Genomic DNA, 26,745 nt, shown 5'->3' on the forward strand with positions numbered 1-26,745 from the left:
TTTTGAAACCAGTAGAACTTAAAAGTAGATGTGTGAAGTCAGTGGAGCTAAGCTATTGTAAAACAATATAATGAAAGTTAGACTGAAATCAGTACCTATTTAAACTACATGTTACTACTTCTGATACTAACTTTAAGAAAAATCTTATTTCTTGTACAAGTATTCCTGTTTGGAGAGTTCACAGTTAATGCTCCATTTTGTATGTGAATGGTAAGACAACTAGCTTTTATAGACGCTATAAACTCTTTGGGATAAATTCTGGAGCACTGCAAATTTGTTCCCAAACGGAGAAGCAATTTAATAGGAACTTAAATATATTAGAAATTGAAGAAGTCCATGAAAAAATCATATATATTTTTCTTGCCAGTAATGATTTTATAACATTTATGTAACTTTGTGAGTGTAATTCTTCTACACCAAAAAATTTCATGTTAGTCATCTGTAAGTGCTTCTAAAAGATGCCAGTTTGATGGCCTTGGAAAGGGAAATCCTTTTCTTTCTTGGATGTAAAGGGGACTGGTTACATCATCTCTTGCTAGTGGCAACAGTAGCTGTTTTAAAAGATGAGAAGGTTCTTGCCGTTTGAGATTTCAGTGGTTTCTAATCGCTGTACTTTGTGGTTGCACGCTTCCTCCCTTGAACTAGCTAAAAAGTGAAAATTATTTTTGCCATTTTGAAATGTTTTGCTTTCAGGCTTGACTGGCAATCCAGAACCCTGTCTTTCAAGCCCTTATATATGCAGCTTTGCTTTCCAGATCCTTTCCCTGGAAATCAATTCTCTAACTAAGCAATACGAAACTAAAACTGGAACTTCAAACGTACATACATACTTGATTTTTAATTTGGGAAAAAATTATGTCAATAAAATGGTAGTAAAGATTACAGAAAGAAAATTGATGAAATAAATTGATCTATTTTTATTACTTTTTACTAAAAATACTGAAGTGAATGATGTATATTCCTAAGTATGAATATACTTGCATGGAGATAGCCTATTCAATATAATGAAGATTAAGGAAAGGTTTTGCTCAGTTTAAAATAAGCACAATAGATTGCTGTGTCAGTCTGCAGATGGAACAATTCCTTCATGATGTATGTGAAAGATGAAGGGAGAGGAAGCATTTATTTGGACTATTTATTTTTTTAAAAAGTCTTCATTCCCCAGGAAAGTGATATGCATATGAGGCTTTCTCTAGCATTCGTTACTAGAACAGAACTCTTCTGACCTTTCAGCCTAGCCTATGTTTTATATTCAAAAGGAAGAAACATAGCATTTCATAAACCTAGTAAAAACAGATACCAAGATTAGGCAGGCAGCAGGAGTCTTCAAACAAATGCCAAAAAGAATAAAGAGATTAGCCTCTCAAATTACAACAAATTGGCAGGGGGAGTATTTGATTTATCTTGTGAACTGCTTCAGTACATATAGTTCTAGGAGCTGTAGCACTGTGAGAGCTAAGGTCAGCTGTTTCTATTTCTCACCTTCAGCTAAAGATCAGTACTGTATTTTTGAAGATGCTCTTAACATGTTTGTAACCAGATGTAGTCCCCTTTCCAAAGTTGATAAAAGCATCAGCTGTGAGCACACCATTTGATGTCTTCACTGTCTAGGAAGTTGACTTTCAGAGGAAGTAATTTTTCTTTTTTTTTCTTGTACATGAGGACATTTGGGGTATAATTGTTTTCATACCTACTTTCTGAATGGTAAGGCTCTGGCTGAGTTATCAGGATGAATATCCACTGCAGTTTTTATACCAAAGCAAATGCAACTACTCATCTGTTCAGTGTCCCTTTACATCCCTTTTGGCAGGTGTATGAACACTTCTGAGTCATGCTGCTCCATGATTTTGTATTCTGCTATCTCTAGCTCCTACAGTTTATTCTGGAAAAAATAGCTACACACATGGTTTATAATGTAATTTAACCTGCTAACAGGGAAAAAGACAGATGATGCAACTTCTAAAATTCATTTTAAAAAACCCTCATCTAACCTCTCACAGTATCACAGAAGCTACCCATATGCTCTTTTTTAATGCCTGGCGTTAGAAACAATTTGTGTATGTGTATTTTAGATGTAACATCTATGACACAGGCTCCTTTTGAAATTATTAGCTAGCTGTCTGGGTGATCACTTCTTAGGAAATTTACGCAAAACCATTTTACTGGCAAATTCACACCTGCCCAAATCAATTTCTACAACAGAGTTTTAGTTTAAAAGGCCCTGGCTTAGAATGTGTGTCAGTTCTGGGATGAAAATTCAGCTCAAGAAGCATGGAAATGGGCAAAAGCTTAGCCACTGCTTCAGCAACTATTTTAGGATTGGAGGTAATCTGTTGGTAATAGTTGTGGTTACGGTTGAGCTAATATATTGGGGTCATCCAGACTCAACTGTTCTGCCTGGTTAAGACCAGGAGATTAATTGGTTCAGGTGACGGCTGTAAACATGAAGCTGGGTTGCACATTTCATGGCTTTGCCTCTGCCATTTTTCCTTGTGTCAGCAGTCTTCTGCTGTTTTTCCTCAGTGTTTTTAAAAGGACTTAGCTTTTGTCCCGGTGCAGAACAGGAAAGCTTGAAAATATTAATGGAATGAAATAATTGTTTTCCTCTCAGCTCTTGTATGCAATTCTTTAGTTTTAGATTATGATGGGAGACAAATTAGTAAAGTGGGATCAGTTACAGATTACATAGAAGTTGTTTATAAGCCTGTTGGGAGGTCAGAAGGTGTTAAAAGAGGAAAAGACAAAAACATAAACAGCAGTGCAGCACTTTTGGCAAATAAAAAAGGTCATTCTGTTTCCTGGTCTGAGCAGCCATCCACATCACAAACAGCTGAAAATGCTGTAACATGTTGGTTATACCTAAACCTTCACTTCCCTTGACAACTCCTCTTATGCACTTGTATTTGTGTTAAAAAATCTGAATCAGATTAAAACTTTTTAGGTTCTCATTTTTCATATCATACAGTAAGTAAAAACTTTGCTCATATAGTAAGTAAAACCTTTGCTGTCTTTTTAATTTTCTACTATCTGAAGTAGGCAAAATAAGGTTAAAATTCTTTAGTATTATTAAATGAATTACTATTTTTATTAAATTATTACATTTTAACTACTAGTTTTAACCTAGTTAATTACCAAAATGGCTATTTTTGTTAAGTGTTTTAAGCCTCCATGTTTAAATGTAGTAATTTGATATTTTATAGTCTAGGAAATTTGCAACTGTACATTTGTTTCAGGGATAGAATACTCTGGTAGGTTTTAGTTTTGTAGAAATGCATGCTACTCTTACTTAGATCATATAAATTGCTTAAACATTTATAGCTTTGAAAATGCAGTGTTAAAAGTTTGACAAATTTTCATTCTCTAATATGGACAATAATTTAATTCTGTAATATTCACGTGTCTGCTTTTAGGAAAATGCATGCTCTATATATTGTATTTGATAGTTGTCTCAAGCTTTTACCTTTGGTTTTAATTTTACGAATATTAAGAGATTCAAGGAATGCAACCCTTCTTGAGATGTCTAACAAAGACTGTTACAATCTATTACTGTAGAGATGCAGGAGCTTGCATCTTCTTTAGCATTTAAAATTGTAATTGTAGATATCTATGTTAAATACCATTCTGCTTCACGTGCAACAGAATGCTTTATTGCATCGTATGTAACCAATTTTCTTGTGAAACAGATGTACGGAATATAGACTAGACTATTACAAAGGAAAACCAGGCTTTTTTTAAGAGAAGCAGACGGCAGATATAATTTCTCTAGATGGTATCTGCAAAAATTGCAGGGTTTATGTATTGTATTTTATAGATCTTACACAGACAAATTGCTTATTTCCTTTTGTTGAGAGCTTTGTAAGGATAAAGATCACAAAGTCTGGCTTGGGGCAGATGAAGTTCTAGTCCTTCAAAGACTAGTTCGCTGCTGAACTTAATTTCTAAACATTTCCTATCAAAACTTGGAAAAAAAATGCTTTCTCTGTCAGAGTTTTACCAGTTCTTTTCCACATGTCCTCATCTTCCTCTGCTTTAGTACGTTTTCTGTTAGGTTTTAGGTTTATTTTTCCAATTTTGTGGAAGTCTTAGGAATTCCACAAAATACTTCCATTTTTGTAAGGAAATGTCTACCATATGAAATTATAAAAGAAAAATATTAGAAAATTACTTGGTGTTTTTCTGAAAAATAAATTAAGCATTTTTGCTTATATTCAGATAACCCTTTCCCTCCTCTGCCTATTGTGTCTGAAAAAGCGGCAACAAATGTTGATCATTTGAGCCCCAGTCTTCAGAATGCTCAATGTATTTTTTGGTTCTTAATCCTCACAATCCACCTGGGACTTTTCTCCCTTTCAGATTTTATTGACTCTTTCAACTGAATTATACTATCTGAAGCTTCACCATTCTATTTACCTCAGTAGATGTAGCATCTTTGTCAGGCATCCAGTGTTTCACCCACTGAGTGCTATTTTTAGTGCAAGGTCTCTTCTATAGAGGTGTGGTGTATTGCTTTAACGTAAGTTTATACTGCAGTCCATTTCAGTTAAACACACAGGGAGAAAAAAAAACATCCAGAGAGGAATTTAAACTGATCTAGTTGAAGCCACTGCAAACTCTCACTTTTTATTTAAACTGGAGCAATATTTTCCAAGAAAGTCCTCTGTTACCCAGTGTGAGTTGTGCTGATCTAATTGCTAATCTAATTGTTACACAAATGCCCTTAAAAGTCTGCATAACAGAACTGGAACCAATGCATGAGTCCAGTACATAGTTTATATGAGTAAGCAGCCATGAGTACTCTTCCATGCCCCTGATTTTACCTCCTTTTGCCACCAGAAGGAACTAAGAACTTGGTGGAGACAGGAGACTGCTGATCATGTAGAGCAACTCTGTTGGAGTAAGAGATTTTATAAAGAAATTACGGTACTATATTGCTTTAATTGTTTTAATTATGTGGAAACAAAGAATGAAATTCTGGCATGCTGAAGTAAACAACAAAATGCTCAGTCATTTCAACTGAGCCTATATTTCACCTGGAGGACTTTCTTCTTCCTTTGAGATACTCGGATCCCTAAGTAATGAAACACTCATTTAAAAAAAAAAAAAAAATAGTAATAAATGTCATTAGTAACCAACCTTTAAAATACTATATTGATCTGATTAGATAACTTTTTAACACACAGTATGCCTAGATACCACTTTATATCTATCCTACCTTCTTTTCTTGTACAGTGTTTGAAACTGTTAAAGTGTAGATTCCACTTGTTGTCAGTCCAGATTTGAATGCTTCAGCACAGTCTTTGAAGCTTATTTGCTCCTCTTTAGCTATGAAGTTGGTCTTAGCTGTAAAAAATACAACAGAAATTGAAGGCTCTGAGGAGATGAATAAAAGCTACTAAGAAGCAATTAATGATATAATCATCTTAAAGCTTTGCAGTTCAAAAAAATATGCTTGATCCAGAAAGAAATGACAGATCAAGCCGTTAGTTGTGTGTGGTTACTTTATATTATTTAGAGACATTATTCTGCTATGGGTGTGATTGCTTGATAGGTTGAAAAGTGATGAATTATTGCATGTTGAATTAGAAAACTTAGGATACAGCATCTCATTCTACGAGCAGACTAACCTCTTCAGGGATGTCCTTGGTAGAGTACCATGGGATAAAGCCCTGGAGGGAAGAGGGGCCCAAGAAAGCTGGTCAATATTCAAGAACCATCTCCTCCAAGACCAGAAGCAATGTGTCCCAAAAAACAGGAAGGCAAGCAAGGATGCCATGAGGCCTGCATGGATGAACAAGGAGCTGCTGGACACACTTAGATGCAAAAAGAGAGTGGAAGCAAGGACAGGGAGCCTGTGAGGAATATGAAGAAGTTGTCTGAGCAGCCAGGGATTGGCTTAGAAAAACTAAAGCACAGATAGAATTCTATCCGACCAAGGCCATCAAGGGTAACAAGAAAAACTTTTACAGCTCTGTCAATGATTAAGGGAAGGTTAGGGAAGATGTGTGCCCTCTCCGGAAGCAAAAAGGGAGACTGAGTCACAAAGGATGTGGAGAAGGCTGAGGTACTCAATTACTTTTTTTGCCTCAGTCTTTACCAGCAAGGGCTCTGGCCACATCACCTTGTAGAAGGCAAAGGCTGTGACTGGGAGAAGGAAGATCTGCCCACTGTAAGTGAAGACCCAATTCAAGACCATCTAAAAAATCTGAATGTGTACGAATTCATGGGACCCAAAGAGATCCCTCCACAAGTCCTGAGGAACTTGCAGATGAAGTTGCTACGCCACCATATTTCAAAAGTCATGGCAGTCTGCTGAAGTTCCCATTGACTGGAAAAGAGGAACATAACCTTCATTTTCAAAAATGTAAAAAAGGAAGATCTGGGCAACTGCAGGCCAGTGAGTCTCACCTCTGGGCCTGGCAAGATCATGGAGCAGATCCTCCTATAGGCTCTGCTAAGGCACATGGAAAATGAAGAGGTGATTGGTGGCAACTAACATGGCTTCACCAAGGGCAACTCCTGCCTGAGAAATCTGGCGGCCTTTTACGATGAACTTAAGAGCATCGGTGGATAAGGAAGAGCAACTGACATCAATTACCTGGACTTGTACAAAGCAGCCAACACTGTCCTGCATGACGTCCTGGTCTCTAATTTAATAGATGGACCACTCAGTGGATAAGAATTGGTTGGATGGCCACACTGACATAGTTTGCAGTTAACAGCTCGATGTCTAGGTGGAGCCCAGTGATGAGTGGTGTTCCTCAGGGATCAGTACTGGGACTGGTGCTGTTTAACATCTTTGTCAGTGACATGGACAGTGGCATTGAGTGCACCCTCAGCAGGTATGTGGACCTGCCAAGCTATGTCGTGCTACCAACATGCTGGACGAAAGGGATGCCATCCAGAGAGACCTTGACAGGCTTGAGAGGTGGGCCCATGCCAACCTCATGAAGTTCAAGAAGACCAAGAAAAAGGTCCTGCACCTGGCTCAAGACAACCCCAAGTACAAATACAGGCTGAACAGAGTATAGATTGAGAGCAGTTCTGAGGAGAAAGACTTAGGGGTGCTAGCTGATGAAGAGCTCAACATGAGCCAATAATGTGTGAGTGCAGCCCAGAAAGCCAACAGTATCCTGGGCTACGTCAAAAGCAGCATGGTCAGCAGGCCAAGAGAGGTGATTCTGTCCCTCTGTTCCATTCTCATGAGACCCCACCTCAAGTACTGTGTCCAGCTCTGGAGCCCCCACCACAATAAGACAGAGCTGTTGGAGCAGGTCCAGAGGAAGACCACAAGGATGACTAGAAGGCTGGAAGAAGACCTCTCTTATGTCTTATGAGGAGTGGCTGAGGGAACCGAGATTGGTTTGTCTGGAGAAGAGGAGGCTGAAGGGGAGATCTTATTGCTGTCTACAACTGTAGTGAGGTGGGTGTTGGTTTCTTCTAAGTAACAAGTGATAGGATGAGAAGAATTTCTGTACTGAGACTGGTGAGGCATTGGAACAGGCTGCCCAGGGAGGTGGTGGAGTCACCATTTCTAGAGATGTTCAAAAAATGTGTAAACATGGCACTTTGTGACAGGGTTTAGTGGTCATGATAGTGTTGGGTTGACAGTTGGACTTGATAATCTTAGAGGTCTTTTCCAACCTTAATGACTCTATGATTCCTATGAGGGCAGGCTGAAACAGCTGCCTGGAGAAGAGAAGGCTCTGGGGAGCCTTCCATGGTAGCCTTCCAGTATCTGAAGGGCGTCTACAAGAAAGCTGGAGAGGGACTTTTTACAAGGGCCTGTAGTGACAGGACCAGGGGGAATGGGTCCAAACTGGAAAAGGGCAGATTTTACATCAGACATAAGGAAGAAGTTCTTCACTGCAAGGGTGGTGAGGCACTGGAACAGTTTGCTCAGGAAGCTGTGGATGCTCCATCACTGGAGGTGTTCAAGACCAGGTTGGATGGGGCCTTGCACAACCTGGTCTAGTGGGAGGTGTCCCTGTCCATGGCAGGGGCCTTGGAACTAGATGATCTTTAAGGTCCCTTCTAAACTAAACCATTCTATGATCTGTTTCAGTTGTACAGTTTCTGCTTCCATTCATTGCCTTTGCTGGACTTCTACATGCATTCCAACCTCTGTATGCACCAACTGCCACTACAAACACGTCTAGCTAACCACTGATTATTTTAATAATGACCTTTGGCCAGAACTCTAATATTGTGAAATCTAACATAAGAGTTATGAAATCTTTTATAATGCAGCAGACTAGAATAACGACTTTTACAAAGTTTCCACTAGGTTTTTTTTGCCTCTCTACTGAGCAGGAACAACTTTGAATGTAGCAAGCTGAAGCTTGGTAGCTCAGCCCAGACCACTAAGGAGGAGACCCCTTCTGGATTTCATTTGTGTAAAAAACGTATTTTAATATGCCTAAGCCTTCTTATTTTACAGAACAATCTAAGTCTCATCTTTTTGTTCAGTTCTTTATTAACTATGGAGGTTGGAATTTCCTGGCATTTTGCCTGCTGACTGATATTTCATATTTGACCCTTTTGGAGTTGGTTCTGTGTATTTTCCCTTTTAATTTAATCTAATAAGCACAGACAGTTAGTACAAAGTTTTAGATGCCATATAAATACATGCTTATATTACAGTTGCTTATTAAGTTCTTTTTAGCTTGGTTATTCATTATTTACCTGTTTACATGCTTTGCCTTAAATACAAAAATAACACGTTCAGTAATTACTTTTCCACACTCTATTGTTTGCATACTGTCTTAAAATTAGCAGGGAAAGCTTCTGTCTTTTTGGCAAACATTCATTATTTTTTCCACTCTGGGTTTAACAGTGTTGTAGCCAACATGACTTTGACTTGTTTACTTATTTGTGCACTAGCATAGCAGATAACATCAGCAGGAACATGTACAGCCTTGTACATGTAATGGTACTTAAGGAGAATCAGTTATTAAAACAAAAAACTTGGGCTTTACTTTGTTTAGAAAAAACTACATCATATTATTTAGGACACTACTGAAATTGAGAACTTCCAAGCACCCTTCTCCTTTTTATGTGATCCTACTTGCAGTAATGTAGCACAGTCCATCTAATGACAACTACTTTAAAATTTTCCAAGTATTTAATTTTAAAGTCTTTTTTAGAGGCTGTACATGCTTGTGTATTTCCAGCTCTGAGAAATTTACAGGCAAACATGTCAGGTTCTTTACTCTTGCACAGAACAGGTATACTTAATTTGTCCAAGTTTATGTCAGACGTGAAATTCAAGGTAAGGAATTTGCTCATTTGCTTAAATCCTGTTTAGCCATAACTTGGTTATGCTTTGTGTGGGTTTTTATGGAGCGTGTGAATCTGCATAAATTTGGAAGCTATAGTTGGTGGCTATGATTTGTTGCAGTGCTGTCAGGCATTTAGGGGTAAGATTATTGCCTATAAACTTTGCTAGGCTGAGGGATTTTTAGGATGAACAGGGAAGCTTCAGTGAAAGACTGGAGGATGTCTGGGAGTACCTGCTGCCCTGGGCTGGTGCTTTCTGTTGTTCAGGGCACACAGAGGTGCTGAAAACGGGGCCAGTGCCGATGCCTTTGCCTTTAACAACCAGTATAACTTGTCCGTTCTTTGATCAACATAATGTGCGTAGATCAATGAGAGGTGACAGAAGCAATCTTTGTGAGCCAGAAAGAAGAACTGCAAGCCTGCAACATGCAGTCTAACCTAGATATATATTTTGCCAGATGATATATATTTTGCCAGATGATATATATTTTGCCAGATGAATGAATGCCATGTGAGATGAATGATTTACTTGGCATCTCTCTATTTTGTTGAAGCAATGGAGAAGTGGGCAGGCAAACCAATATAAAGCACAGAAGATGAACAAAATGTTTGAAATAAACCACATAAATGTTGTTGGTGTTCCACCTCACCCCTGAAAAAAAAGGTTAATTAACTCGAATGCAGAATTTAAAGGAAACAAAAAAAATATACTTTTTGAGAAGCAGAAGTGTGGAAGAACTGGTTTTAAGACTTTCTAAGTAGTAATGTGCACAGATTAGGGCATGTCCTTCAAATTCTACAATCATGTCTACTTTTACTTACAGTTTGGTGTAGATATCATAGTAAGCAAGTTATGAACAGTCTCCATCAGATCATGTTGCTGTTTCTGCAGAACCGAGTTGTTTACTGTAGCTGTAACTAACTGTTTTTCTAGTTCTTCTATGATAGAATTCTGTCTCGCTACTAGGGCTTGAAGCTGATCTTTTTCATCTTTTATTGACTTCAGCTGAAGTGTGTGCTTGTCTTCCATCTCAAGAACTCTTTTTTCTAGAAAGCTAAATGAAAGATTACAATTAGGCTCCCCAGAAACAATGTTGAGCTGATGTAAAGAGAAACAAGTGTTTTGCAGAAGTTTTTAAGTACTCAACTTCATTCTCTGATGCCATGCATGCAGTAGGAAGCTAAATGAAAGCTGTTCAGTTTGATATATATGCTTTAATCTATTGTATTCATACATGAATAAACAACATTGCCCACTATAGTCTGTATTGCAGGTTTTTCAAGTTTAAAAATTGGGTGTTTCATAATTCAACATTATGAAGGGAAAGATATAATCAAAGATTTCATGTTTTTACCCTATTAAAAGGAAAAACTTATTTAAAGATGAACCTATGAACTTTTCAAATGGCCTGTAATTATAATCAAATCTGTATTTAACATATATCTTACAGCGTTAAGGCTGGGAAATGTGCAAATAGGTACTTGAAGATGTTTTAACCATCTTCAGTTCTGGAGCCAGTGTGAGTAGGTGACTGGCTGGAACACTGTTTCATTGGTAATTGTTCTGCTGCAGACTCTGAGAAAGATGATGTTAAAAGGTGCATGGCCAGAAGGGAGAAGTTCACCTAAAATCCCTTGCTGTTATTGGAAAAAAAAAAAAAATCCTGAACCTTATGTTTCAAGCAGATTAGCTGCAGGTCAGGTTGTCTTTAGTTATGTGAGAAACAATGCTTTTGTGTTTACATGGGGTTTACAAGGGATCTAAATACTGCTTCATATACAAAAAAATAAAAAGTCACATTTTAAAAATCAGTATTTACTTTGCTTTCCATTTGATAAGGATGCTTTTTTTTCTATTAAGCTGGCAGACAAACCATTTAGGAAGCATATATAAATGTAGTAGAGTAGTAAACAAAAATATCAAAACATGTCTCGTGGGTTTTTTAAGCTAATTCTCTCAAAATATAAACCACTTTGCACATATGGTTCCCATTGCAAAACAGAGCTTTGAAGGAGAAAACTTAGTTATTGCTGCTTTAGATTTCTCTATTTGTTTCTCTCAATTTATTGCTAAAAGTAAAGTAAGAGCCTGGTGTATGAAAATGAAACTAGCTGAAAAAAGGTATGAGGCTTTGGACAACACTTGCATACACAAATGTATAGGAGTAATTGCATACGAGTCCAAATTTCAAAAGATTGACTAGTGAGGACATAGAATACAAGTAGTATTTGACTTTTCTCACCATGTTAGAAGAAGAATTGTGACAACGACCCGATTGTATATTAGGACAGCTGTGTACTACATGAAAATAAAATTTTAGAGATCCAGTGGCTGCACTGGATTCGTTTGAGTCAGGTTATACCATCTATAATTTCATTTGGATAAGTCTAAGGAAGAATATAAATTGTCTATAACTTAAGTACTAAGAAGTATTTCCATTTTAACCTTAAGTTCAAAATAAAAAGGAGAACTTTGGATAATGAGGAATTATATATAAAGCAGAACACATGAATAATAAATGTGTGTGATTCTCTAGGCCTTAAATAACATATGACCTCTGTACTGACTGTAGATGGTGTGTGGAGCTTCTCTACAAGACCTTGTTCTCCTACTTGAATACATTTGCTTATAAAAGCAGTATAAGGGCACATCAGGGAATAGTGTTTTGTTGGGTTGATAGGCAAACTTACCTGTTTTTTTCTTGTAATTTAGTTATCTCGTTGGTCTGATCTGAAATCTGTCTTTCTAGTTTGTTTGTTGAAAGAGAGTGTTCCAAAAGCTGAAGTTCAAGTCTGGTTGTCTGGTTTAATACCTAAATAAAATTTATAAAAATATTTTAAAATCAAGATACTTCTTTTAAATAAATTGTAATTTCTTTCTGTTGTGAAATCATGCAAATCTCTACTTAAGCTTATAATATAAAAAAAAAATTTGAAGGCTTAATTTGGGCACAAATGCTCATAGAATTAGAATGAAAAATAATAGTTGCACTACTTTTGTTGTTACCCTTCCATACATCATTGGGAATATTTCAGTCGTATGCTCCTTTTCTGATCAATGGCTGAGAGTTACTGTGTAGTTTAGTTTTGCTGTCATACCTTCCCCTCTGTTATGATATTCTTATTCCATTACTGGAACTATTATGGTGGTTGTTCAGAGAATAATTTGAGTTGTTTTCTCAATCTGGTGTAGAAGGCAAGTACTTTGTGTACTTCTCACTGGCTGAAATCTTGGCCCAGTCCTAGAATCACTAGATAGTTCTCTTTTAGCTATCTTCCTTAATCCCAAATTATATTTTAAAGTGTTTATCCTATGAATCACACTTTTGTTGATACATTCCTTGCATTTCAATGTTACTTTTTCTATATGTATTGTTTACTGTCTAAATTTATTTGCATCTTTAAATGAAGAAATGCAGATATTAGGAGACATGGAAGGTGCTTCTTGGTTTGTATCAACTTGCGTTACTTTGAGGCATGTTTTCTAGAAATATTCTCTCACCATTTTAGAACAGCTTTTTTTAATACAGCAGAATTTGGCTTTCCTTTGCAGGAAGAATTGATTACTCATGTCCTTCATGTTAAACAGTCATTCAGGACATGATTTCACACTTAAGTGTAATTGAAAACTATTGCCAAATATAAGTGTCCTTGAGAGAGCAATTGTTTGGTTAATTTCCTTATGTTGCTAATTAAGCCCTTAACCAAGTCATCAGTAATTTCAGGCAAGGAAGGAAAGTTACAGTGATGATCTTCTTCCTCTAAGCAGAAAATAATTGAGTAATTTCCATAAAGACGTTACTGTGAATGAATAAAGACATTCTCTCAACATGTGCAAAATACAGGGCTCCTGAATAACACAATCAGAAAGCTGAACTCGGTGTGCCTGGGAGCTACTAACTGTCAGTTTACTAAAGAGTTCACAAAGGCTTGGATTAGGTTAAATACATGTAATTTAATTCATGGGATAAACTATACAGATAGCAAAATGCGTAACAAGGATTTTGGGGGTTGTATGCTATGTACATTATATAAAATGTTATGTGATGCTTGATGTATTCATTATTTATTGGGGGAATTGTATATCTGAATTTTCCTACCGTATTAGCAAAATTACAAATACATACCATTCTACATTGACTGGACTTGTCTTTACATTAAAATTTGCATTCTGTTTCACAGTGTCTTATTGTAGTTAGTGTATTTCAATTACAGCAATAATTAAACTTTTTTTTCTTTTAAATAATTCAGAGAATAATATGTACAGTAGGCAAGTTTAATGCTGTGTGAATACATTTTTCTGGTAGCCTCCTCCTAGTTTCTTTTTTCTTGATTCATGTCCCTTTATTTACCCCTCTGTCAAGTAACAATAATATAGTGCATTGTGCTGGAAATGAAGTTATCCCACTTATAGTATCTGTGAAAACAATCATTAAAAAGATGCATTTTTCTTGAGAAGAAGTTTTAAAAAATATAAAAGAAAACTGAATTGTAAAAAAAGCACTCATCCTGGTAACTGGAACAAAGGCAGTTTGAAGGAAATCTCTTTTAGCCAAGATCTGGTGGTGAGAGGTGAATAATCAACAGAGACATTACAACAAGGGCTGTATAAAAGTCTCCTAGTAGCCAACTGATGCTTGGATATAGTACAGTAGTTTCAAGTACTTTAAAAATTAATATAACAATTGTCTTGCTAGACAGACTTCAAATCCTGCTGCAATGGAAGTCTTTCAAGTGACAACAGTGGGCTTGAGATGGAATTATGTATTACCAAATACTAATGTTTCTTTAAGATGGGTAGAGCTGTTGATTTTAATGATCGACTTCTAATTCATTACTTACTTGTGCTTCAACATCTGTTAATTTGCGGGTCTGTTCAGCTGTTTGATTTAGTAAGTTTGTGCCTATTTCAATCATTACTGCAGTCTGGTTCTGCACTGCAGTTTGCTGGATCTCTACCATCTCTTTCTTCATACTGTCTTGGATGTAATTCTCAAGCTACATGGGAAAGGAAAGAGAGAAGATAGTTGCATTCTTTAAATGTTGGAAGAGGGGATAGTACAGTAAGCCTGCTGGCTGCCTTGCTAAACACATTTGTTCCTTGTCTGTTAGGCGTTTGTGTGAAGCTTCCCAATGTGAAGCTCTGTGAGAGGAAGGGCAGATATGACAAGGAATGTGCGGCTATCCATTTTCGAAAGGCAGAAACAGAAATTTGCAGGAGGTACGTAGAAGGCGTGGTGGGGAGAAAGCTTGTGGACACTTGGAAGCATTTCTGCCTTATTGCTCCCACCATTGTAACTATCAGAGGAGCTTCACCAGCTTTGGCAGTGATGGGAATTTTTTAGAAGACAAAAGCTTAGGAGTTTAGTCATCTTCCTTTATCTAGACTTAAATATTTTCAAAAGCATTTTGCATCACGTGACTAGAAGTCAGAGGTCAGATGTCACTTAACACTGTAACATGCACATTTTTATCAAAGAGAATTTAAGATAAAGACACGAAATAGTAGGAAAACCTATAAAGACTTCAAATTATTAATATTTTGGAATGCAAAAGCTGTTTTAAATATGTAATTCTGAAGTAATAAGGCTTTTTCGATAGTCATTTTATAACAGAATATACTGCTTTCAAGGAAAGCAAGGAGAAAATAAGCAGCAAGGAGAAAAATCAAGTAACCTTTCAGGAATTTTTTCCTTCCATATGTTTGAAATATTAAAAATCCAGGTCATGTGTTTTGTTTTTTGATTTTTTTCTTTGATGGGAATTTTCCAGTAATTTCTAGAATCAAACTTCTACTTGACTCCAACACTGTTCTAGCAAGAGAACCATAGTAATTTTTGAGTTTCATCTTATACCAACAAAGAGAATACTAGCTAACAGCAAATAGCTCGTGTCAGTAAGCACAAATTATAGAACATCACCAACTCCTATTCTAAGGAAATTGGTTAAAGTGGCTGATAACTTGATTTTTTTTAAATATTATTTTTATAATGCTATCTTGAGAGGAATAATGGCTTGTACAGAGGAGCTTTGAACATTACTGTACGGCTACTTTCCATATCAGTGAGGAAAAAGCAGCTTACGATTTAATATCCTACCAAACCACTGTCCAGATGCAGCCTTTCCACTTCTGACCAGCTAAAGATCAACTGGCAGATCTATCAGATTGGAATGTTTCCCCTTCCAATAACAGTTGAGCAAGACTGGTTTGGTTTTGTTTTTTTTCTGACTTCACAGTAATTTTTTACAAGTGGCAAATGAAAAAAACAGGGTGTACTAAGAAGTTAAAAACTCTAAAACTGCAAGTATATTCCTAGTTTGAAGTAACCACTATTTTTTTTTGTCCAGCGTGACCAAACTTTCAAAATACTATTTGTTTGTTCACTCCATTCTCCCCCATTAGCTGGTGGACTGCAATGCACAACAGAGATTTTGTATCTGGCAGAAGTTTTGACCCACATCTACCATAATTCTCTGTAAGTGAACTTATTTCTCAGGTGTACCACAAGGATTTTAAACTAGCCTTTAGACAGCTGTCAGATGCTTTTTGCATAATAACCTGTTTGAATACCAGAAGCAAGCGTACAATGACATGGGTTTTGGCATGATAATTTAACACGGATATCTCCAGCTGCAATCACAGTATAGCAATAAGAGTTGTTTCCCATTCACAAGATCAGTTCTTAAGTCTTACCATTTGCTTCCAAATATTTCTCATTTCCAAAAGCTTCCCCACCCAGAGACAAATATTTGACCGAATATATATTGGAATTTCTTTAAAACTTTGGTGACATCATTTGGTTAGCTGCTTCTTTTCTGCTGAAGTAAGATCAATGGTTTTTAATTGCATAGTAATGGAAAGACATCTTTATTCCTTGATGATTAGGCTATGAGATGTCAGAGTATAGTGATAATTTAAAAAGCAATGCAAGGTGGTACTTAGTGCATCATAGTCCAAGAAGACGTTTGAAATACCTGAAGAAAAGTAATTTTTCACTAAACTTAAGATACTGCTTCATGAAGACCAAGAACAAAAATTCATAAGCCTCTGAAAAGGCTAGACGTCTGGGGATTAAACAACTTATAGGAGTCCAAATTAACTTTAGCAACTGAATCTAGAGAACTGGACACTGTTTTAGACACCTGGGAAAAAACTTTTTCTCAAATGCACCTTTGTTAAAAGAAAATGGAGGGAGATCTCCAGAATGCATTTAATTTTTTTTAGTACCACAGTCAAGTATTGTAATGCCCTTATAAGGATCCAAGATACGGCCTCACCTGGCAGACTCAATGCACATCTGCAGTTAGAAGGGACAGTGGGAAAAAGAGGGGGGAAAAAAAAGAAAAAGGGCAGAGGAAAAAACGGATGGGGACACCTCCAGTATCAGAGAGCTACCATATAAAAAGGCGCTCAAAATATTGCATCTTCCTTCATTTAGAAAATAGACCCACCAAAAAAAATGGCAATAAATAGATAAACAAAGACTGATCAAGAGCTTTAATTCTTTCATAAAATAATTGTGGATTTTAAACCTCACTCTTCAAGGTTGATTCCTTGTTTACTAGAGAGAGATCAGGATGAGTATCTGAGCAAAGTCATCTCTGCAAATAGGATTACAGAACTGCATGACTTCTTTGAAAATGTTATCCCCAAGCTATTCCAGATCACAGTACTAGAAAATGAGTTAATTCTGGGCTTAAAGATGAGGTAAACAGCTTAGGCAATTGCCCAGTTAAGACACATAGCTGTAAGGTTGCTCTGATTGCAGTAGGCAAAACCTGTGCTTACAATATAAAGCATCTGCTGGTTCTGTTTGCCAGATTTATACCCTTTGTCACCTTGTTTGCAGCCTCAGAAAGCAGTTTTATTTGGACACAAAGATCTGCATTTTCATAATTTATCTTATCTGAATTGCTTGTAATTATAAGCCTACCTCAAAGTATCTAACCTGTTTCAAATAATATCTCATTCATTTGATGTCTTCTAGATCATTGAAGTATTCTCTTGACTCCAGTTTAGCAGTTTGTCTTCAAGTCTGTTTTTCAGCTTGAAAATATTAAGTAAGTAACTTAGGGGATATGATATTTGTACTTAATTGAAAGAACAAAACATGAACATCAGAAAGGATTTATTTTAAGATTTAAAGCCAGTTTCATGATCTGGCTCATTTATTCTAATTTAGAGCAACACCAAGCATCAAAATTATGTTGACGTCTTAAGTGGCTTTGGAGCTGCTTGTGGTTTTTTTTCTCTTCTAAAAATCCTACAAAGCATGATTACATAAACCCCTTCTATTCTTTCCTTCAAAGTCACTAATCCTCTCCAACTTTTGTGCATTCTCTGCATGTATAGATCATAAAATTTCTCTTCCTGGCCTGAACTAAACTATGCACTCATCCCTCTTTATTTATATTCCCTCTCTCTCCATCGTACAGTGCAAATCTGTACAAAGCAGGACTTCTTACAACTTACATTCATATTTCTTACACTTCTTCGTACTATTCTTACATTTCCTAATTTTTTTTCTAGTGGCAGGTGCTTACTTTTATCTTTCTTCAAAGATGAATAGAAGAATTACTTTCATCCAAGATGCCCGTCCTCTCTCACTGACCTTAACGAGAGCAGAACATGCTCCCGTTGCATACTCTTGGAAAGTGAGGCCCTTGGGTTTCCAGGAGAGGGAGGTGGAAGAACTTTTTCAATACATGCTCTAGTTAAGGCAGCCAAGGCTGACCTTCATTAACAACACTGAGGATTAGCAGCCATTTTGCAAGACAGCAATTCTTTGTGGCACACTTCTTTGTAGAGCACTACTCATCAGCTCCTGCCAAGGAGCCTCCTTCCTTTATAAGCAGCAGCAGACTCAGAATTTCTGAAGCAGGGAGAATAGCTTGGGTCATTTTCAAGAGGGAAGGGCACAGGAGTGAAATGCTTCAGTCCCCACGTGTGAGTTTGGAAGCTTGGCAGTTTGGTTTGAACAGCACGTCTGTCTCCTCCAATATTTTGCTCAAATTTGGAAGGTGCAGCAGGGATTATTTGCCAGATTTCTCCTTTGCCACATTGCTAGTTATGGGAAAGTAATTTTTAATCTCTTTTAATAGTAGTTTTGATATGTTGACCTTGATTACGTTATGATTATTTTGGACAAAGTAATTGCCCAAACCTAATAGCTGACTATTAGTGATGCATCTTCTTTCAGAAATTCTGCTTTTGAGGATGTAAATCAATCAATGAATCATATATTAAGGAAATGCAGGGGAGGTATTAATACATTCAGATTTGAAAGGAGGAGTAGTTAGTTGACAGCATTTCAGCGATTCTTTGGGGGATTTTTTTTCTTGAAACATTCTGGGGTTTGTGTAAGAATTTGGCTGGCATGTATTCATGAAAAAAGCAAATATAAAAATGAAAGAGCAGATAGGAAAAAACATACCACTTGAAGTTTAATTAAATTGCAAAAACAGCTGGGAAAATTGAAAAAATAATTTCACTATTAAGGTTTGTAATATAGTTATGGTTATGCATTTTTAGAGAGACAAAATTCTCTAAGGTCATCAAATTGAGCCTGTCGTGCTTTATTACTTAAAATCATACAAAATTTGTCAAAAAATAATTTAGTTGCCAAAAGAACAAGGGCAGATCAATCATGCTGGAATGTGTTCCAATACACTGCTTTTATAGACAAGATTGTCTTTAAAGCAAACTTTAAATTGGCAAGAAAGAAAAAATTACATTTAGAGTATGTGTTAAAAGAAATTTGTTTTCTAACCATTGGCAGAGATAGTATTAATCCTTTATGAAGGGTTGCCAATACTTACTTAAATGAAGATCCTTTCTGATTGCTATTACATAGTTTGTGTCCGTATCACAGAACAATTTCTCAAAGAATCAATAACTTATTCACTCATTTTGTAGACACTACCTACCATTTTTTCATTTAAAGTTACAAATGAGGTCTTGGTTTTGTTCTTTGCTGCCAACTGGTTAGTCTATCCTAATTAAACAGTCATGTTTCCTGGTAGCATTTATAGCTGTATTAATACATACATCATTTCTTTGCCAAATACCACCCCATATAAATGGCATAAATAGTACTGGCTGCTAGTTTCGTTTTATAGAGTTTATCAGTTATTGGAGCAGTCTTTTCAAATAAAGTCTGGTGATTTTCTTAATGTTTATAATCTGATTCTGTCACTACAACATTTATTTTCAGAGAGAGGTCATGTTAACCATGAGTTTCTACATAGTGCTGTCTCTCTTAGAAGAAGTAGGTAGGTGGCTGGAGCTTTGTAATCCTTTGTATCCACCCCTACGATCATCAGAATCTATCAAAGACTGTTTTTTCCTGGAATCAGTCATGGATTACCAGACTAAATAGTTTACCTCTTTCAGGAAATTAATCTGTAAGCTTGAGAAAATTCCAAAAGCACTGGTTTGAGGCTTTCTCAGAACTTTACTGAAATGTGAAGATAATCTTCATTCTTATAATAAAGCAAGCATTCTAAAATTGTAACTGTCAGGAGAAATAGCAAAGAGATCAAAGTTTATCTGCACTCATATCGCTATAACCTTATATTTAGATCAACAGATTCACTGCATGAACAATGTCATTAGCCCTACAGTCTCAGCAACTGCTGCATGTGACACACTGGATGAAGCTCAGCTCCCAGTAGGTTATTCATCCTATCCAAGAGCTGATTGCTGGCCACGTGGAGAGGTCATACACCTTCATGCCCCAGCCACGTGTTCCTGCTCCCTTCCTTCCATCAGCTCTCACATTTTTGTTGGACTTCTGACTAAGCCTACAGGCACTAACCTGAAAGAAAACAAAGGACAATTTCCTGTCAAGTTTGCAGATTGTGGATCTCTCCTAGATGTCAGAACTGTTATTAACATAACTGTGGCTTTTGATAAGTGAAATGGTTTAAAATTATATGCTAGAGTTTTAAATACAGACTTTGCCTAATACTCTCCTAAGGATATCATTGCATATGTGGGTTGTTATCTTCCTCTGACTGCTGTGACAACTGCTTGTTCTGCCATTAATTTATAGTTTTAGGGCCTTCTTATGCTTGGCAGCAGTGGTTTGATAAGCATGGAATAATGTAACTAAAACTAGTTTTCTCCATATTTTCAAGGGGGAAAACCAAAGAACATACGTAAGGTTTCTATGGGAAACAGCTATTTCTATTCAGACCTTGACTGCACTTAGTAATTAATTTACAAAATACTTCTGCAAGTTCTTTTGAACTATTGAACAGGTTGTATATTACCATACACACTGCATGCTTAGTCACCTAATGTAGATACTGAGAAAATTGCAGGCATAATGACATGTCTGTAGTGGTTTTCCTCTAATTTTTGTTTTGAAGTTCCAAAAGTGGAGTAGTAGATCTAGTAGAAAACGTAGCAACAGAAAATACAATATTTACAGCTACGCATTTTTTAAGTATGCATTGAAGCTGCCATGTTTGACATATATTAAGCTGTCAAAAACTTTTTTTTTTTTGTATCCCTACTAAAAATGTCCTGTGCTTTATTCAAAACTTATCTACATGAATTTAAATGAAAGGAATTAATCAGCATGAATACCTTTGGTCATCATCCTGACATTTTATTCCCCAAGAACAGGAACTTAAGCATCCACAGTCAATTCTGCTTAGTTCTAGTGACAGGGCAAAATAATAAAACTTCTGATGAGTCTTATCAGTTCTTTTTCTGAATGCTTCTTCAGAGGACAGATGAGACCTTCCTACTTCTCATACTCCAGATGTCTTGAGTTATCTTTAACCCAGTAATGCTTGGTCTTAGTTGCCTTGCCCTTGTTTCAGAGTGGCAGTGTTCTTTGGATTGTGGCCACGTCTGGTTTCTGTCATCTGAAGTAGACTTTAACCCATAATTTGAAACATTTTTTTCAAAGTCTGTGCCAATGTGTAACCGTGTCATTGTGGAAGGTCATCCATCCATGCCTCAGAATCCTTAAACTTCTGATTCACAGATACTTTTTTTATATATATATAAAGACAGAAAATAGTTTTGTTAAATACTATTTTAACAAACTTCGCTTTCAATTAAAATACTAAATATGAAAATTATTTGTAGTACAATTGAAGTCTGCACACTAGGAAGGATTTCTTGTGATACGGCTATCTTCTTGGATCCTACTCAACATGGATTACAGTGAACTGTAATGTGTCTTTTTAAAAAAGATGAAAACATGTCACATTTTCATCACAGCAGTTCGTAAAGGCAATGCGAAGTATTTTACTTACATATATATGACACTCATACTGCTTAATGTGCATGTATGTCATGGACAGAGCACCGTATTGCCAGGTTCTCCATTTGTGCTTGTACTTGTGTCACAGTACTGTAAAGATTTCAATTTTGGAGATAGTTTTGTTCTCTTCAAACTAGCTTTTCACTATTTGTTTCCACAGTTTATCAGTGTTGCTACTGCTTAAAGTAAAAATGGAAAAATCACTACCCCTTCCAAAAACAATTTATCTTGACAGACCTAAGGGAACACATTTTTAAGGGCATTGCATCAATACCCATCAATCAGACCTTAAGCTATTTTAAATCAGCTTTAAGTAAAATTATATATTTCTCAGTTTTCTGAAATTCAGTTATCAATGTTAGTAGCTTGTAACTTTGGGAAAAAAACTGGTACATTTCAGAAGAAAAAAGCAACAGTATTTGGAAGACAGACATTTTACATTTTCTCTTCTTTCTCTCTCCTTTTTTCTCTTTCTCTTTTTTTCTTTCTCCTTCTCTTTCTCTTTTTTCTCTTTCTTTGGCAGGAAGTACCAGTGGACTATGTGTTGTTTCTCAAGGGAGGGGAAAAAAATCTTTTGGGAATGTCTATGGGAATGCTTGAGATATCTCTACGCTATTAGCTTCTTAAATGCCCCATTGAGCATGTCTGCCTGTCCAGACCTCCAGCTAAGATTTTCTCTTATCTCATTTGCCTGTCAGCAAACAAAAGGTGAAAGTAACATCATAAAGAAATACTGGCTGAAAGTGAGCTGTGATTTATTGGAAAATATTCAAGCTGAAATTATGTAAAAAACAAACAAAGATTTATATGCTAACTCTTAATGCAGTAAATACAGACTTGAAAGTAAACTATATGCAGAGATGGTTCAGTTAATGCCAGTTGTGCACTAAATGAAAGCTTATCAACTTATTCTCATGTCTGATTACATCTCACTTAGAGGAAGCTGGGTTCTATGTTTTTATAAGTTATACATTTTAGGAAAAGGAAGAGAAAATCCCCCCTTCATTGGCAAAAATCTACTTGAATAAAACCAAAATATTTCATTACTATAACATGGAACTAAATGCATGTATTGTCTTCATGTCTGCAAAAATACATATGGAAAACTAATTTCACCCTGTGTTCTTGACTGGAAGTATTTTGTACCTAATACTAAAAAGTCTTACAGCATGATCATACTTTCTACTGTATGTTTGGCACTAACTACAAAAGTTACAATGGAAATGATGACTTGGAAAAAGCAAAAGAGTGCATAGGAAAAGGGAAGAGACTCTGAGAGTATGAACTGCCCCAAAGGCTGTCTTAGACTTGAGCTCCCACCATGCCAGACACCGAGCTTGTTTCCTACATGTGGTATCACACTACTGCTTTCCTAACCACACGCTTGTTTTTATATGGTTTGTCACTCATAGGATGACATAGGTTCTTTATACTATATATAATGCATATAACTTTTTGGTGCATTTTTTAGGAGGTAAATAAATTGCAAATGAAAAATACTTTTGAGATTTAAAAAAAATGTTAATAGAAACTAAATAGTCAATCTGACAAACCTTTTAATAGTGTGAATTTCTATATGGGTAAGGAAGTAATTTAGAAATCAAAATTTAACAACACTATCTTCAGAAACAAAATCAATTATTTGGTGATTAGCTGTTCTCATTAAGAGTTAAGGATATTCATTAAGGTAGTAACCTAAGATTCTGAATTACTGTTTTTCAGGATCACACAGCTAAGTGGTATTTCTCTTAGAAGTCAGGGAAGGAATTCATAAAGTTCCCATTAGTCTAAAAATAAAGAATAAATAAATAGTGTGAGTCATGAATGGCATTTTGCCGAAGTTCAGTAGCACTGAAGCCAGGAAGACAAGAAGCCAATGATGCTTCTGCCATTCACTGAAATGAATATAAATGTTCCTCATTATGTGCAACACTCAAAATTAGGATTCGTTATTTATGAACAGTGTAAGAAATACTGCCAATCAATATTTAATTTTTAAATACTAATTTTCAGCATTGAACTATAATTTCACAAACTGAATATTCAAACATTTTGGAGACAAGCCTACACGTTTTCAGTCATATTTTGTACTTGCATACTACCATCAGGGAACCAGAACTTTATAAACAGGTTGGTATAAAGATGCAATTCTGCCCTAAAAAGCCCACATTTTGAATAAGCACTTTATATCCCAGATCTAAAGTAATTCCTTCCCCTTTGTGTATTCTTTCCATTCCACTGAGCACTAGGCTGAATGAAATAAACTGAATGAAATAAACTTAGTATCAGGTATGCTGGTGGGTATACTTACAACATTCTCATTAAAGATATTGGTTGTGTAGCCTTATAAATTTAAAGAAATTCTCTAATTTTTACCTCTCACAGATTCTTTCTTAATATAAAACCAGTTATCTATTTTATATCAACTTACAATATCAAGTGATTTTTTTTTTTAATTCATTAATTCCCCGACAGAACACCCTGTTTTAGAGAATAGCTCACAATGTGGTGGAGCAAATCATGCTGCTATTTTTTGAGGAAACATGAAGCAAATTCCTCTTTTCAAAATATGTTATTGTGGAAGTCGAAAAGCCTAGGCATTCACAGTTCATTCTCAGCATTGCTTTCTAGGGAAGCAGTCATCTTGCATTCCACTTCCAAACAGAAGGAAGAATGATTTGGAGTTCAAGGATCAAACTAGTTAGGAAGCTGTGGAATACAATTAGTCCCTTTTGTAAGCTATAAAACTGGGTGTCTCCTCTTTCAAAGCTATGTTCACAGAGCATCTTTCATCATGAAAAATCATTAGATTTTTTTTTTTTAACTTTCCAGATAAAGGAAACTGAAAGCATTTTGAGTAGTTCTTAAACTTTGCAACATACTGGCTTCTAAATATAGTCTATGGAGCTTTTATGAGATTTTTTTTTTTTTCTTGAAGAAGCTTCAGGGATGATGCTACCAAGACAGAACCGGTCATTTGAATTAAAGGCTTGACAATTCCTTGAATTCTCAAGATATTGAAACAGTACACGTCAGCTGCTGACTTCAGTTTTGAAGGACTCACTGATTTTCCTGTACATTTAAAAAAAAAAGGGGGGGTGGAGGGGAATTTCCTCTCCAGTGCTGTAGTTCTTTAAGACATGCTGCATGTTTCTCTCCACTGTTTCCATTGCTAACATCCTAGGTGGATGGGGGAGGCGGTGTTTCTGAAAAGCTGCTACATTTTCATCATCAGTCTGAAAATTCCTGGTCCTTGCTTGCCATACCAGACCTGCCAGAGAACTTTCCAAGGCTTCCAAAACACTGGGCAGGGCAAGTGAGACCCCAAAATCAAAATGGACTTGACTCTGACTACAGAAAGCACTAATGGTTACCTTAAGTAAGAGAAGCTCACATGGTTACCTCTACTTGGCTAAAAAACTGAGCATCTTGATATGTTCTTGGCTTTGCTGTTCCATTAGGACAGTTAAGTCTTTAGAGCAAAAGCTTCTGAGGAATTCCATGCTTGAAAGATAAAACAGGAAGCTACTGTGTTAAGATAAGAAACCCACATTTATTTGGAAATAAGATCAGCACATATAGACAGCATATTGCAGAAATAAAATGTAGTGTGTGATGTAGGGGAAAAAAAAAAAACTTTATATAATCCTGATTAAAAAATACATTTTTGCCTCAGTAGCTAAGATTATCCATATAAAAGTAGGTAGTTTAGACTGTTAGAACAGAATGAAGAAGAAATCCATTGCTTCCAAAAGTCCCTTTGTGTCTGGTGCCCCACTGAGTGCTCAGGTGGTGATGGAAAGTTGTCTCTCGAGCTGAGTTCCAGTCAGTGCTCCTGAAAGGCTGAAGCCAGGCAGCTGCCAGCTGGTGCCCTTCTATGAAGACCAGAAGCTGGAGCCAGATCAATTCAAAATAAATAATGCTATTGCCATTGATTATAATAGAAGAGGAGGAACTCTCAGCAAGAATGGCTGAGAACCAAAGCTATGCACTATACGATGGATATTTTATGGAAGGAAACTGTCCCTGTCTGTCAAGATTTGATGTGATGGGCCACTGAAGAGGGAGACTTCAAAATGCTCTGCAAGAGTGTCTGGAGGACACTCCCTTGGATGCAAGATTCTGCTCTCAAGATGAGTAACCACATCTAACACAAGAAAAAGTACAATGTCATTGACACAGCATGCAGGTAGCCAGAAAAAGAAGCTATCTGTCTTAATACCCAGGAGACTATGCATGTAGGTGACACATAGGTGAGAGTTAAAAAGAAATTTAATAAGGACAAAAGAATCCAGAACTGAGAATCCTGAATGACAAGGGATAGAGAGAAAAGACAGTTCACGCTGCACAGCCTGGAAACTGAATGGTTTTAATAAAGGGGGAAAAAGGTGGGATAAAACAAGGAACAGAATCTGTGTGAGCAAATTTTAGAATGTGTGTGTCATGGATAGGAATTAATAAGTGCAATGAGCTGCAGAAGTGGGCTGGAAGACTGATCTTAAAGCCAGTTGAGGGAAGGAATTGTCTGTTTGGCTTGTAGGTTAAAAAATGTTGTGAAGTTGAAAGGAAATTTGCTAAGGAAAATGGTGGGTGTGAAGGACTTGACTGGATGAGACTCTTGGGAAATGTTACTCCCACATACACTTGAGAAGGACAAGAAAAGGAAAATGTCTATTTCCTTTGAGATTAAAATTATCACTCTTTTTTTCTATTCCAATTACTACCTCCTTATTAGTTAGAGGTAGTCCACATGAAGTAAGCCTTAAAGCACGTCTGACTTACTAGTTTACTCCATTATCTAACTCAAATAGGGTTTTTTTAAAAAGTTTCATTTTATGAGTCAAATGAGTTTTTAGATACATCAGATAAAATCTCAGTTTCAATAAGAAGTCAGTGGGAATTTTTCTACATGCTTGGAGCAGAGCTAGGTTTTTATATGCTGTCCTCAGAGCCTTTTTAAAATAATAAAGTTTACCATAACAAAGAAGCTGAACTCAAGGCATGGGTACGTTCTCTCTAGATGCAAGTCAAATAAACTTATGTATCAGGGGAAAAAATTAGGATATTATTAACTATATTTAAACTTTCTTCCGTAGCTGGTCAACTGTAGTTGTCAAAATCCTTCCTTGCACATGGTAAGATTTCAACAGGGTCAGTTTGTTTATATTTGTTGCTGTTTACACTCTTT

The 26,745-nt window shown here is 36.3% G+C and overlaps 1 protein-coding gene across 2 annotated transcripts in view; it reads right to left on the reverse strand.

The window, feature by feature from the left end:
• ANGPT2 (angiopoietin 2) overlaps positions 1–26,745 on the reverse strand; it is a 42,219-nt gene that overhangs the window by 6,761 nt on the left and 8,713 nt on the right. The window contains exons 2-6 of one of the 2 annotated variants that reach the window (XM_008942150.1): positions 14,119–14,274; positions 11,968–12,089; positions 10,099–10,331; positions 9,510–9,512; positions 5,213–5,340 (exon numbers count right to left, since the gene is read on the reverse strand). In XM_008942150.1, the coding sequence (XP_008940398.1) occupies positions 5,213–5,340; positions 9,510–9,512; positions 10,099–10,331; positions 11,968–12,089; positions 14,119–14,274 (642 nt within the window). The remainder of the gene's footprint in view (positions 1–5,212; positions 5,341–9,509; positions 9,513–10,098; positions 10,332–11,967; positions 12,090–14,118; positions 14,275–26,745) is intronic. The other variant, XM_008942151.1, reaches the window with a different exon arrangement.

The sequence above is a fragment of the Merops nubicus genome, unplaced genomic scaffold (assembly GCF_000691845.1).
Source record: "Merops nubicus isolate BGI_N331 unplaced genomic scaffold, ASM69184v1 scaffold7076, whole genome shotgun sequence".
Taxonomy (NCBI): Eukaryota; Metazoa; Chordata; class Aves; order Coraciiformes; family Meropidae; genus Merops; species Merops nubicus.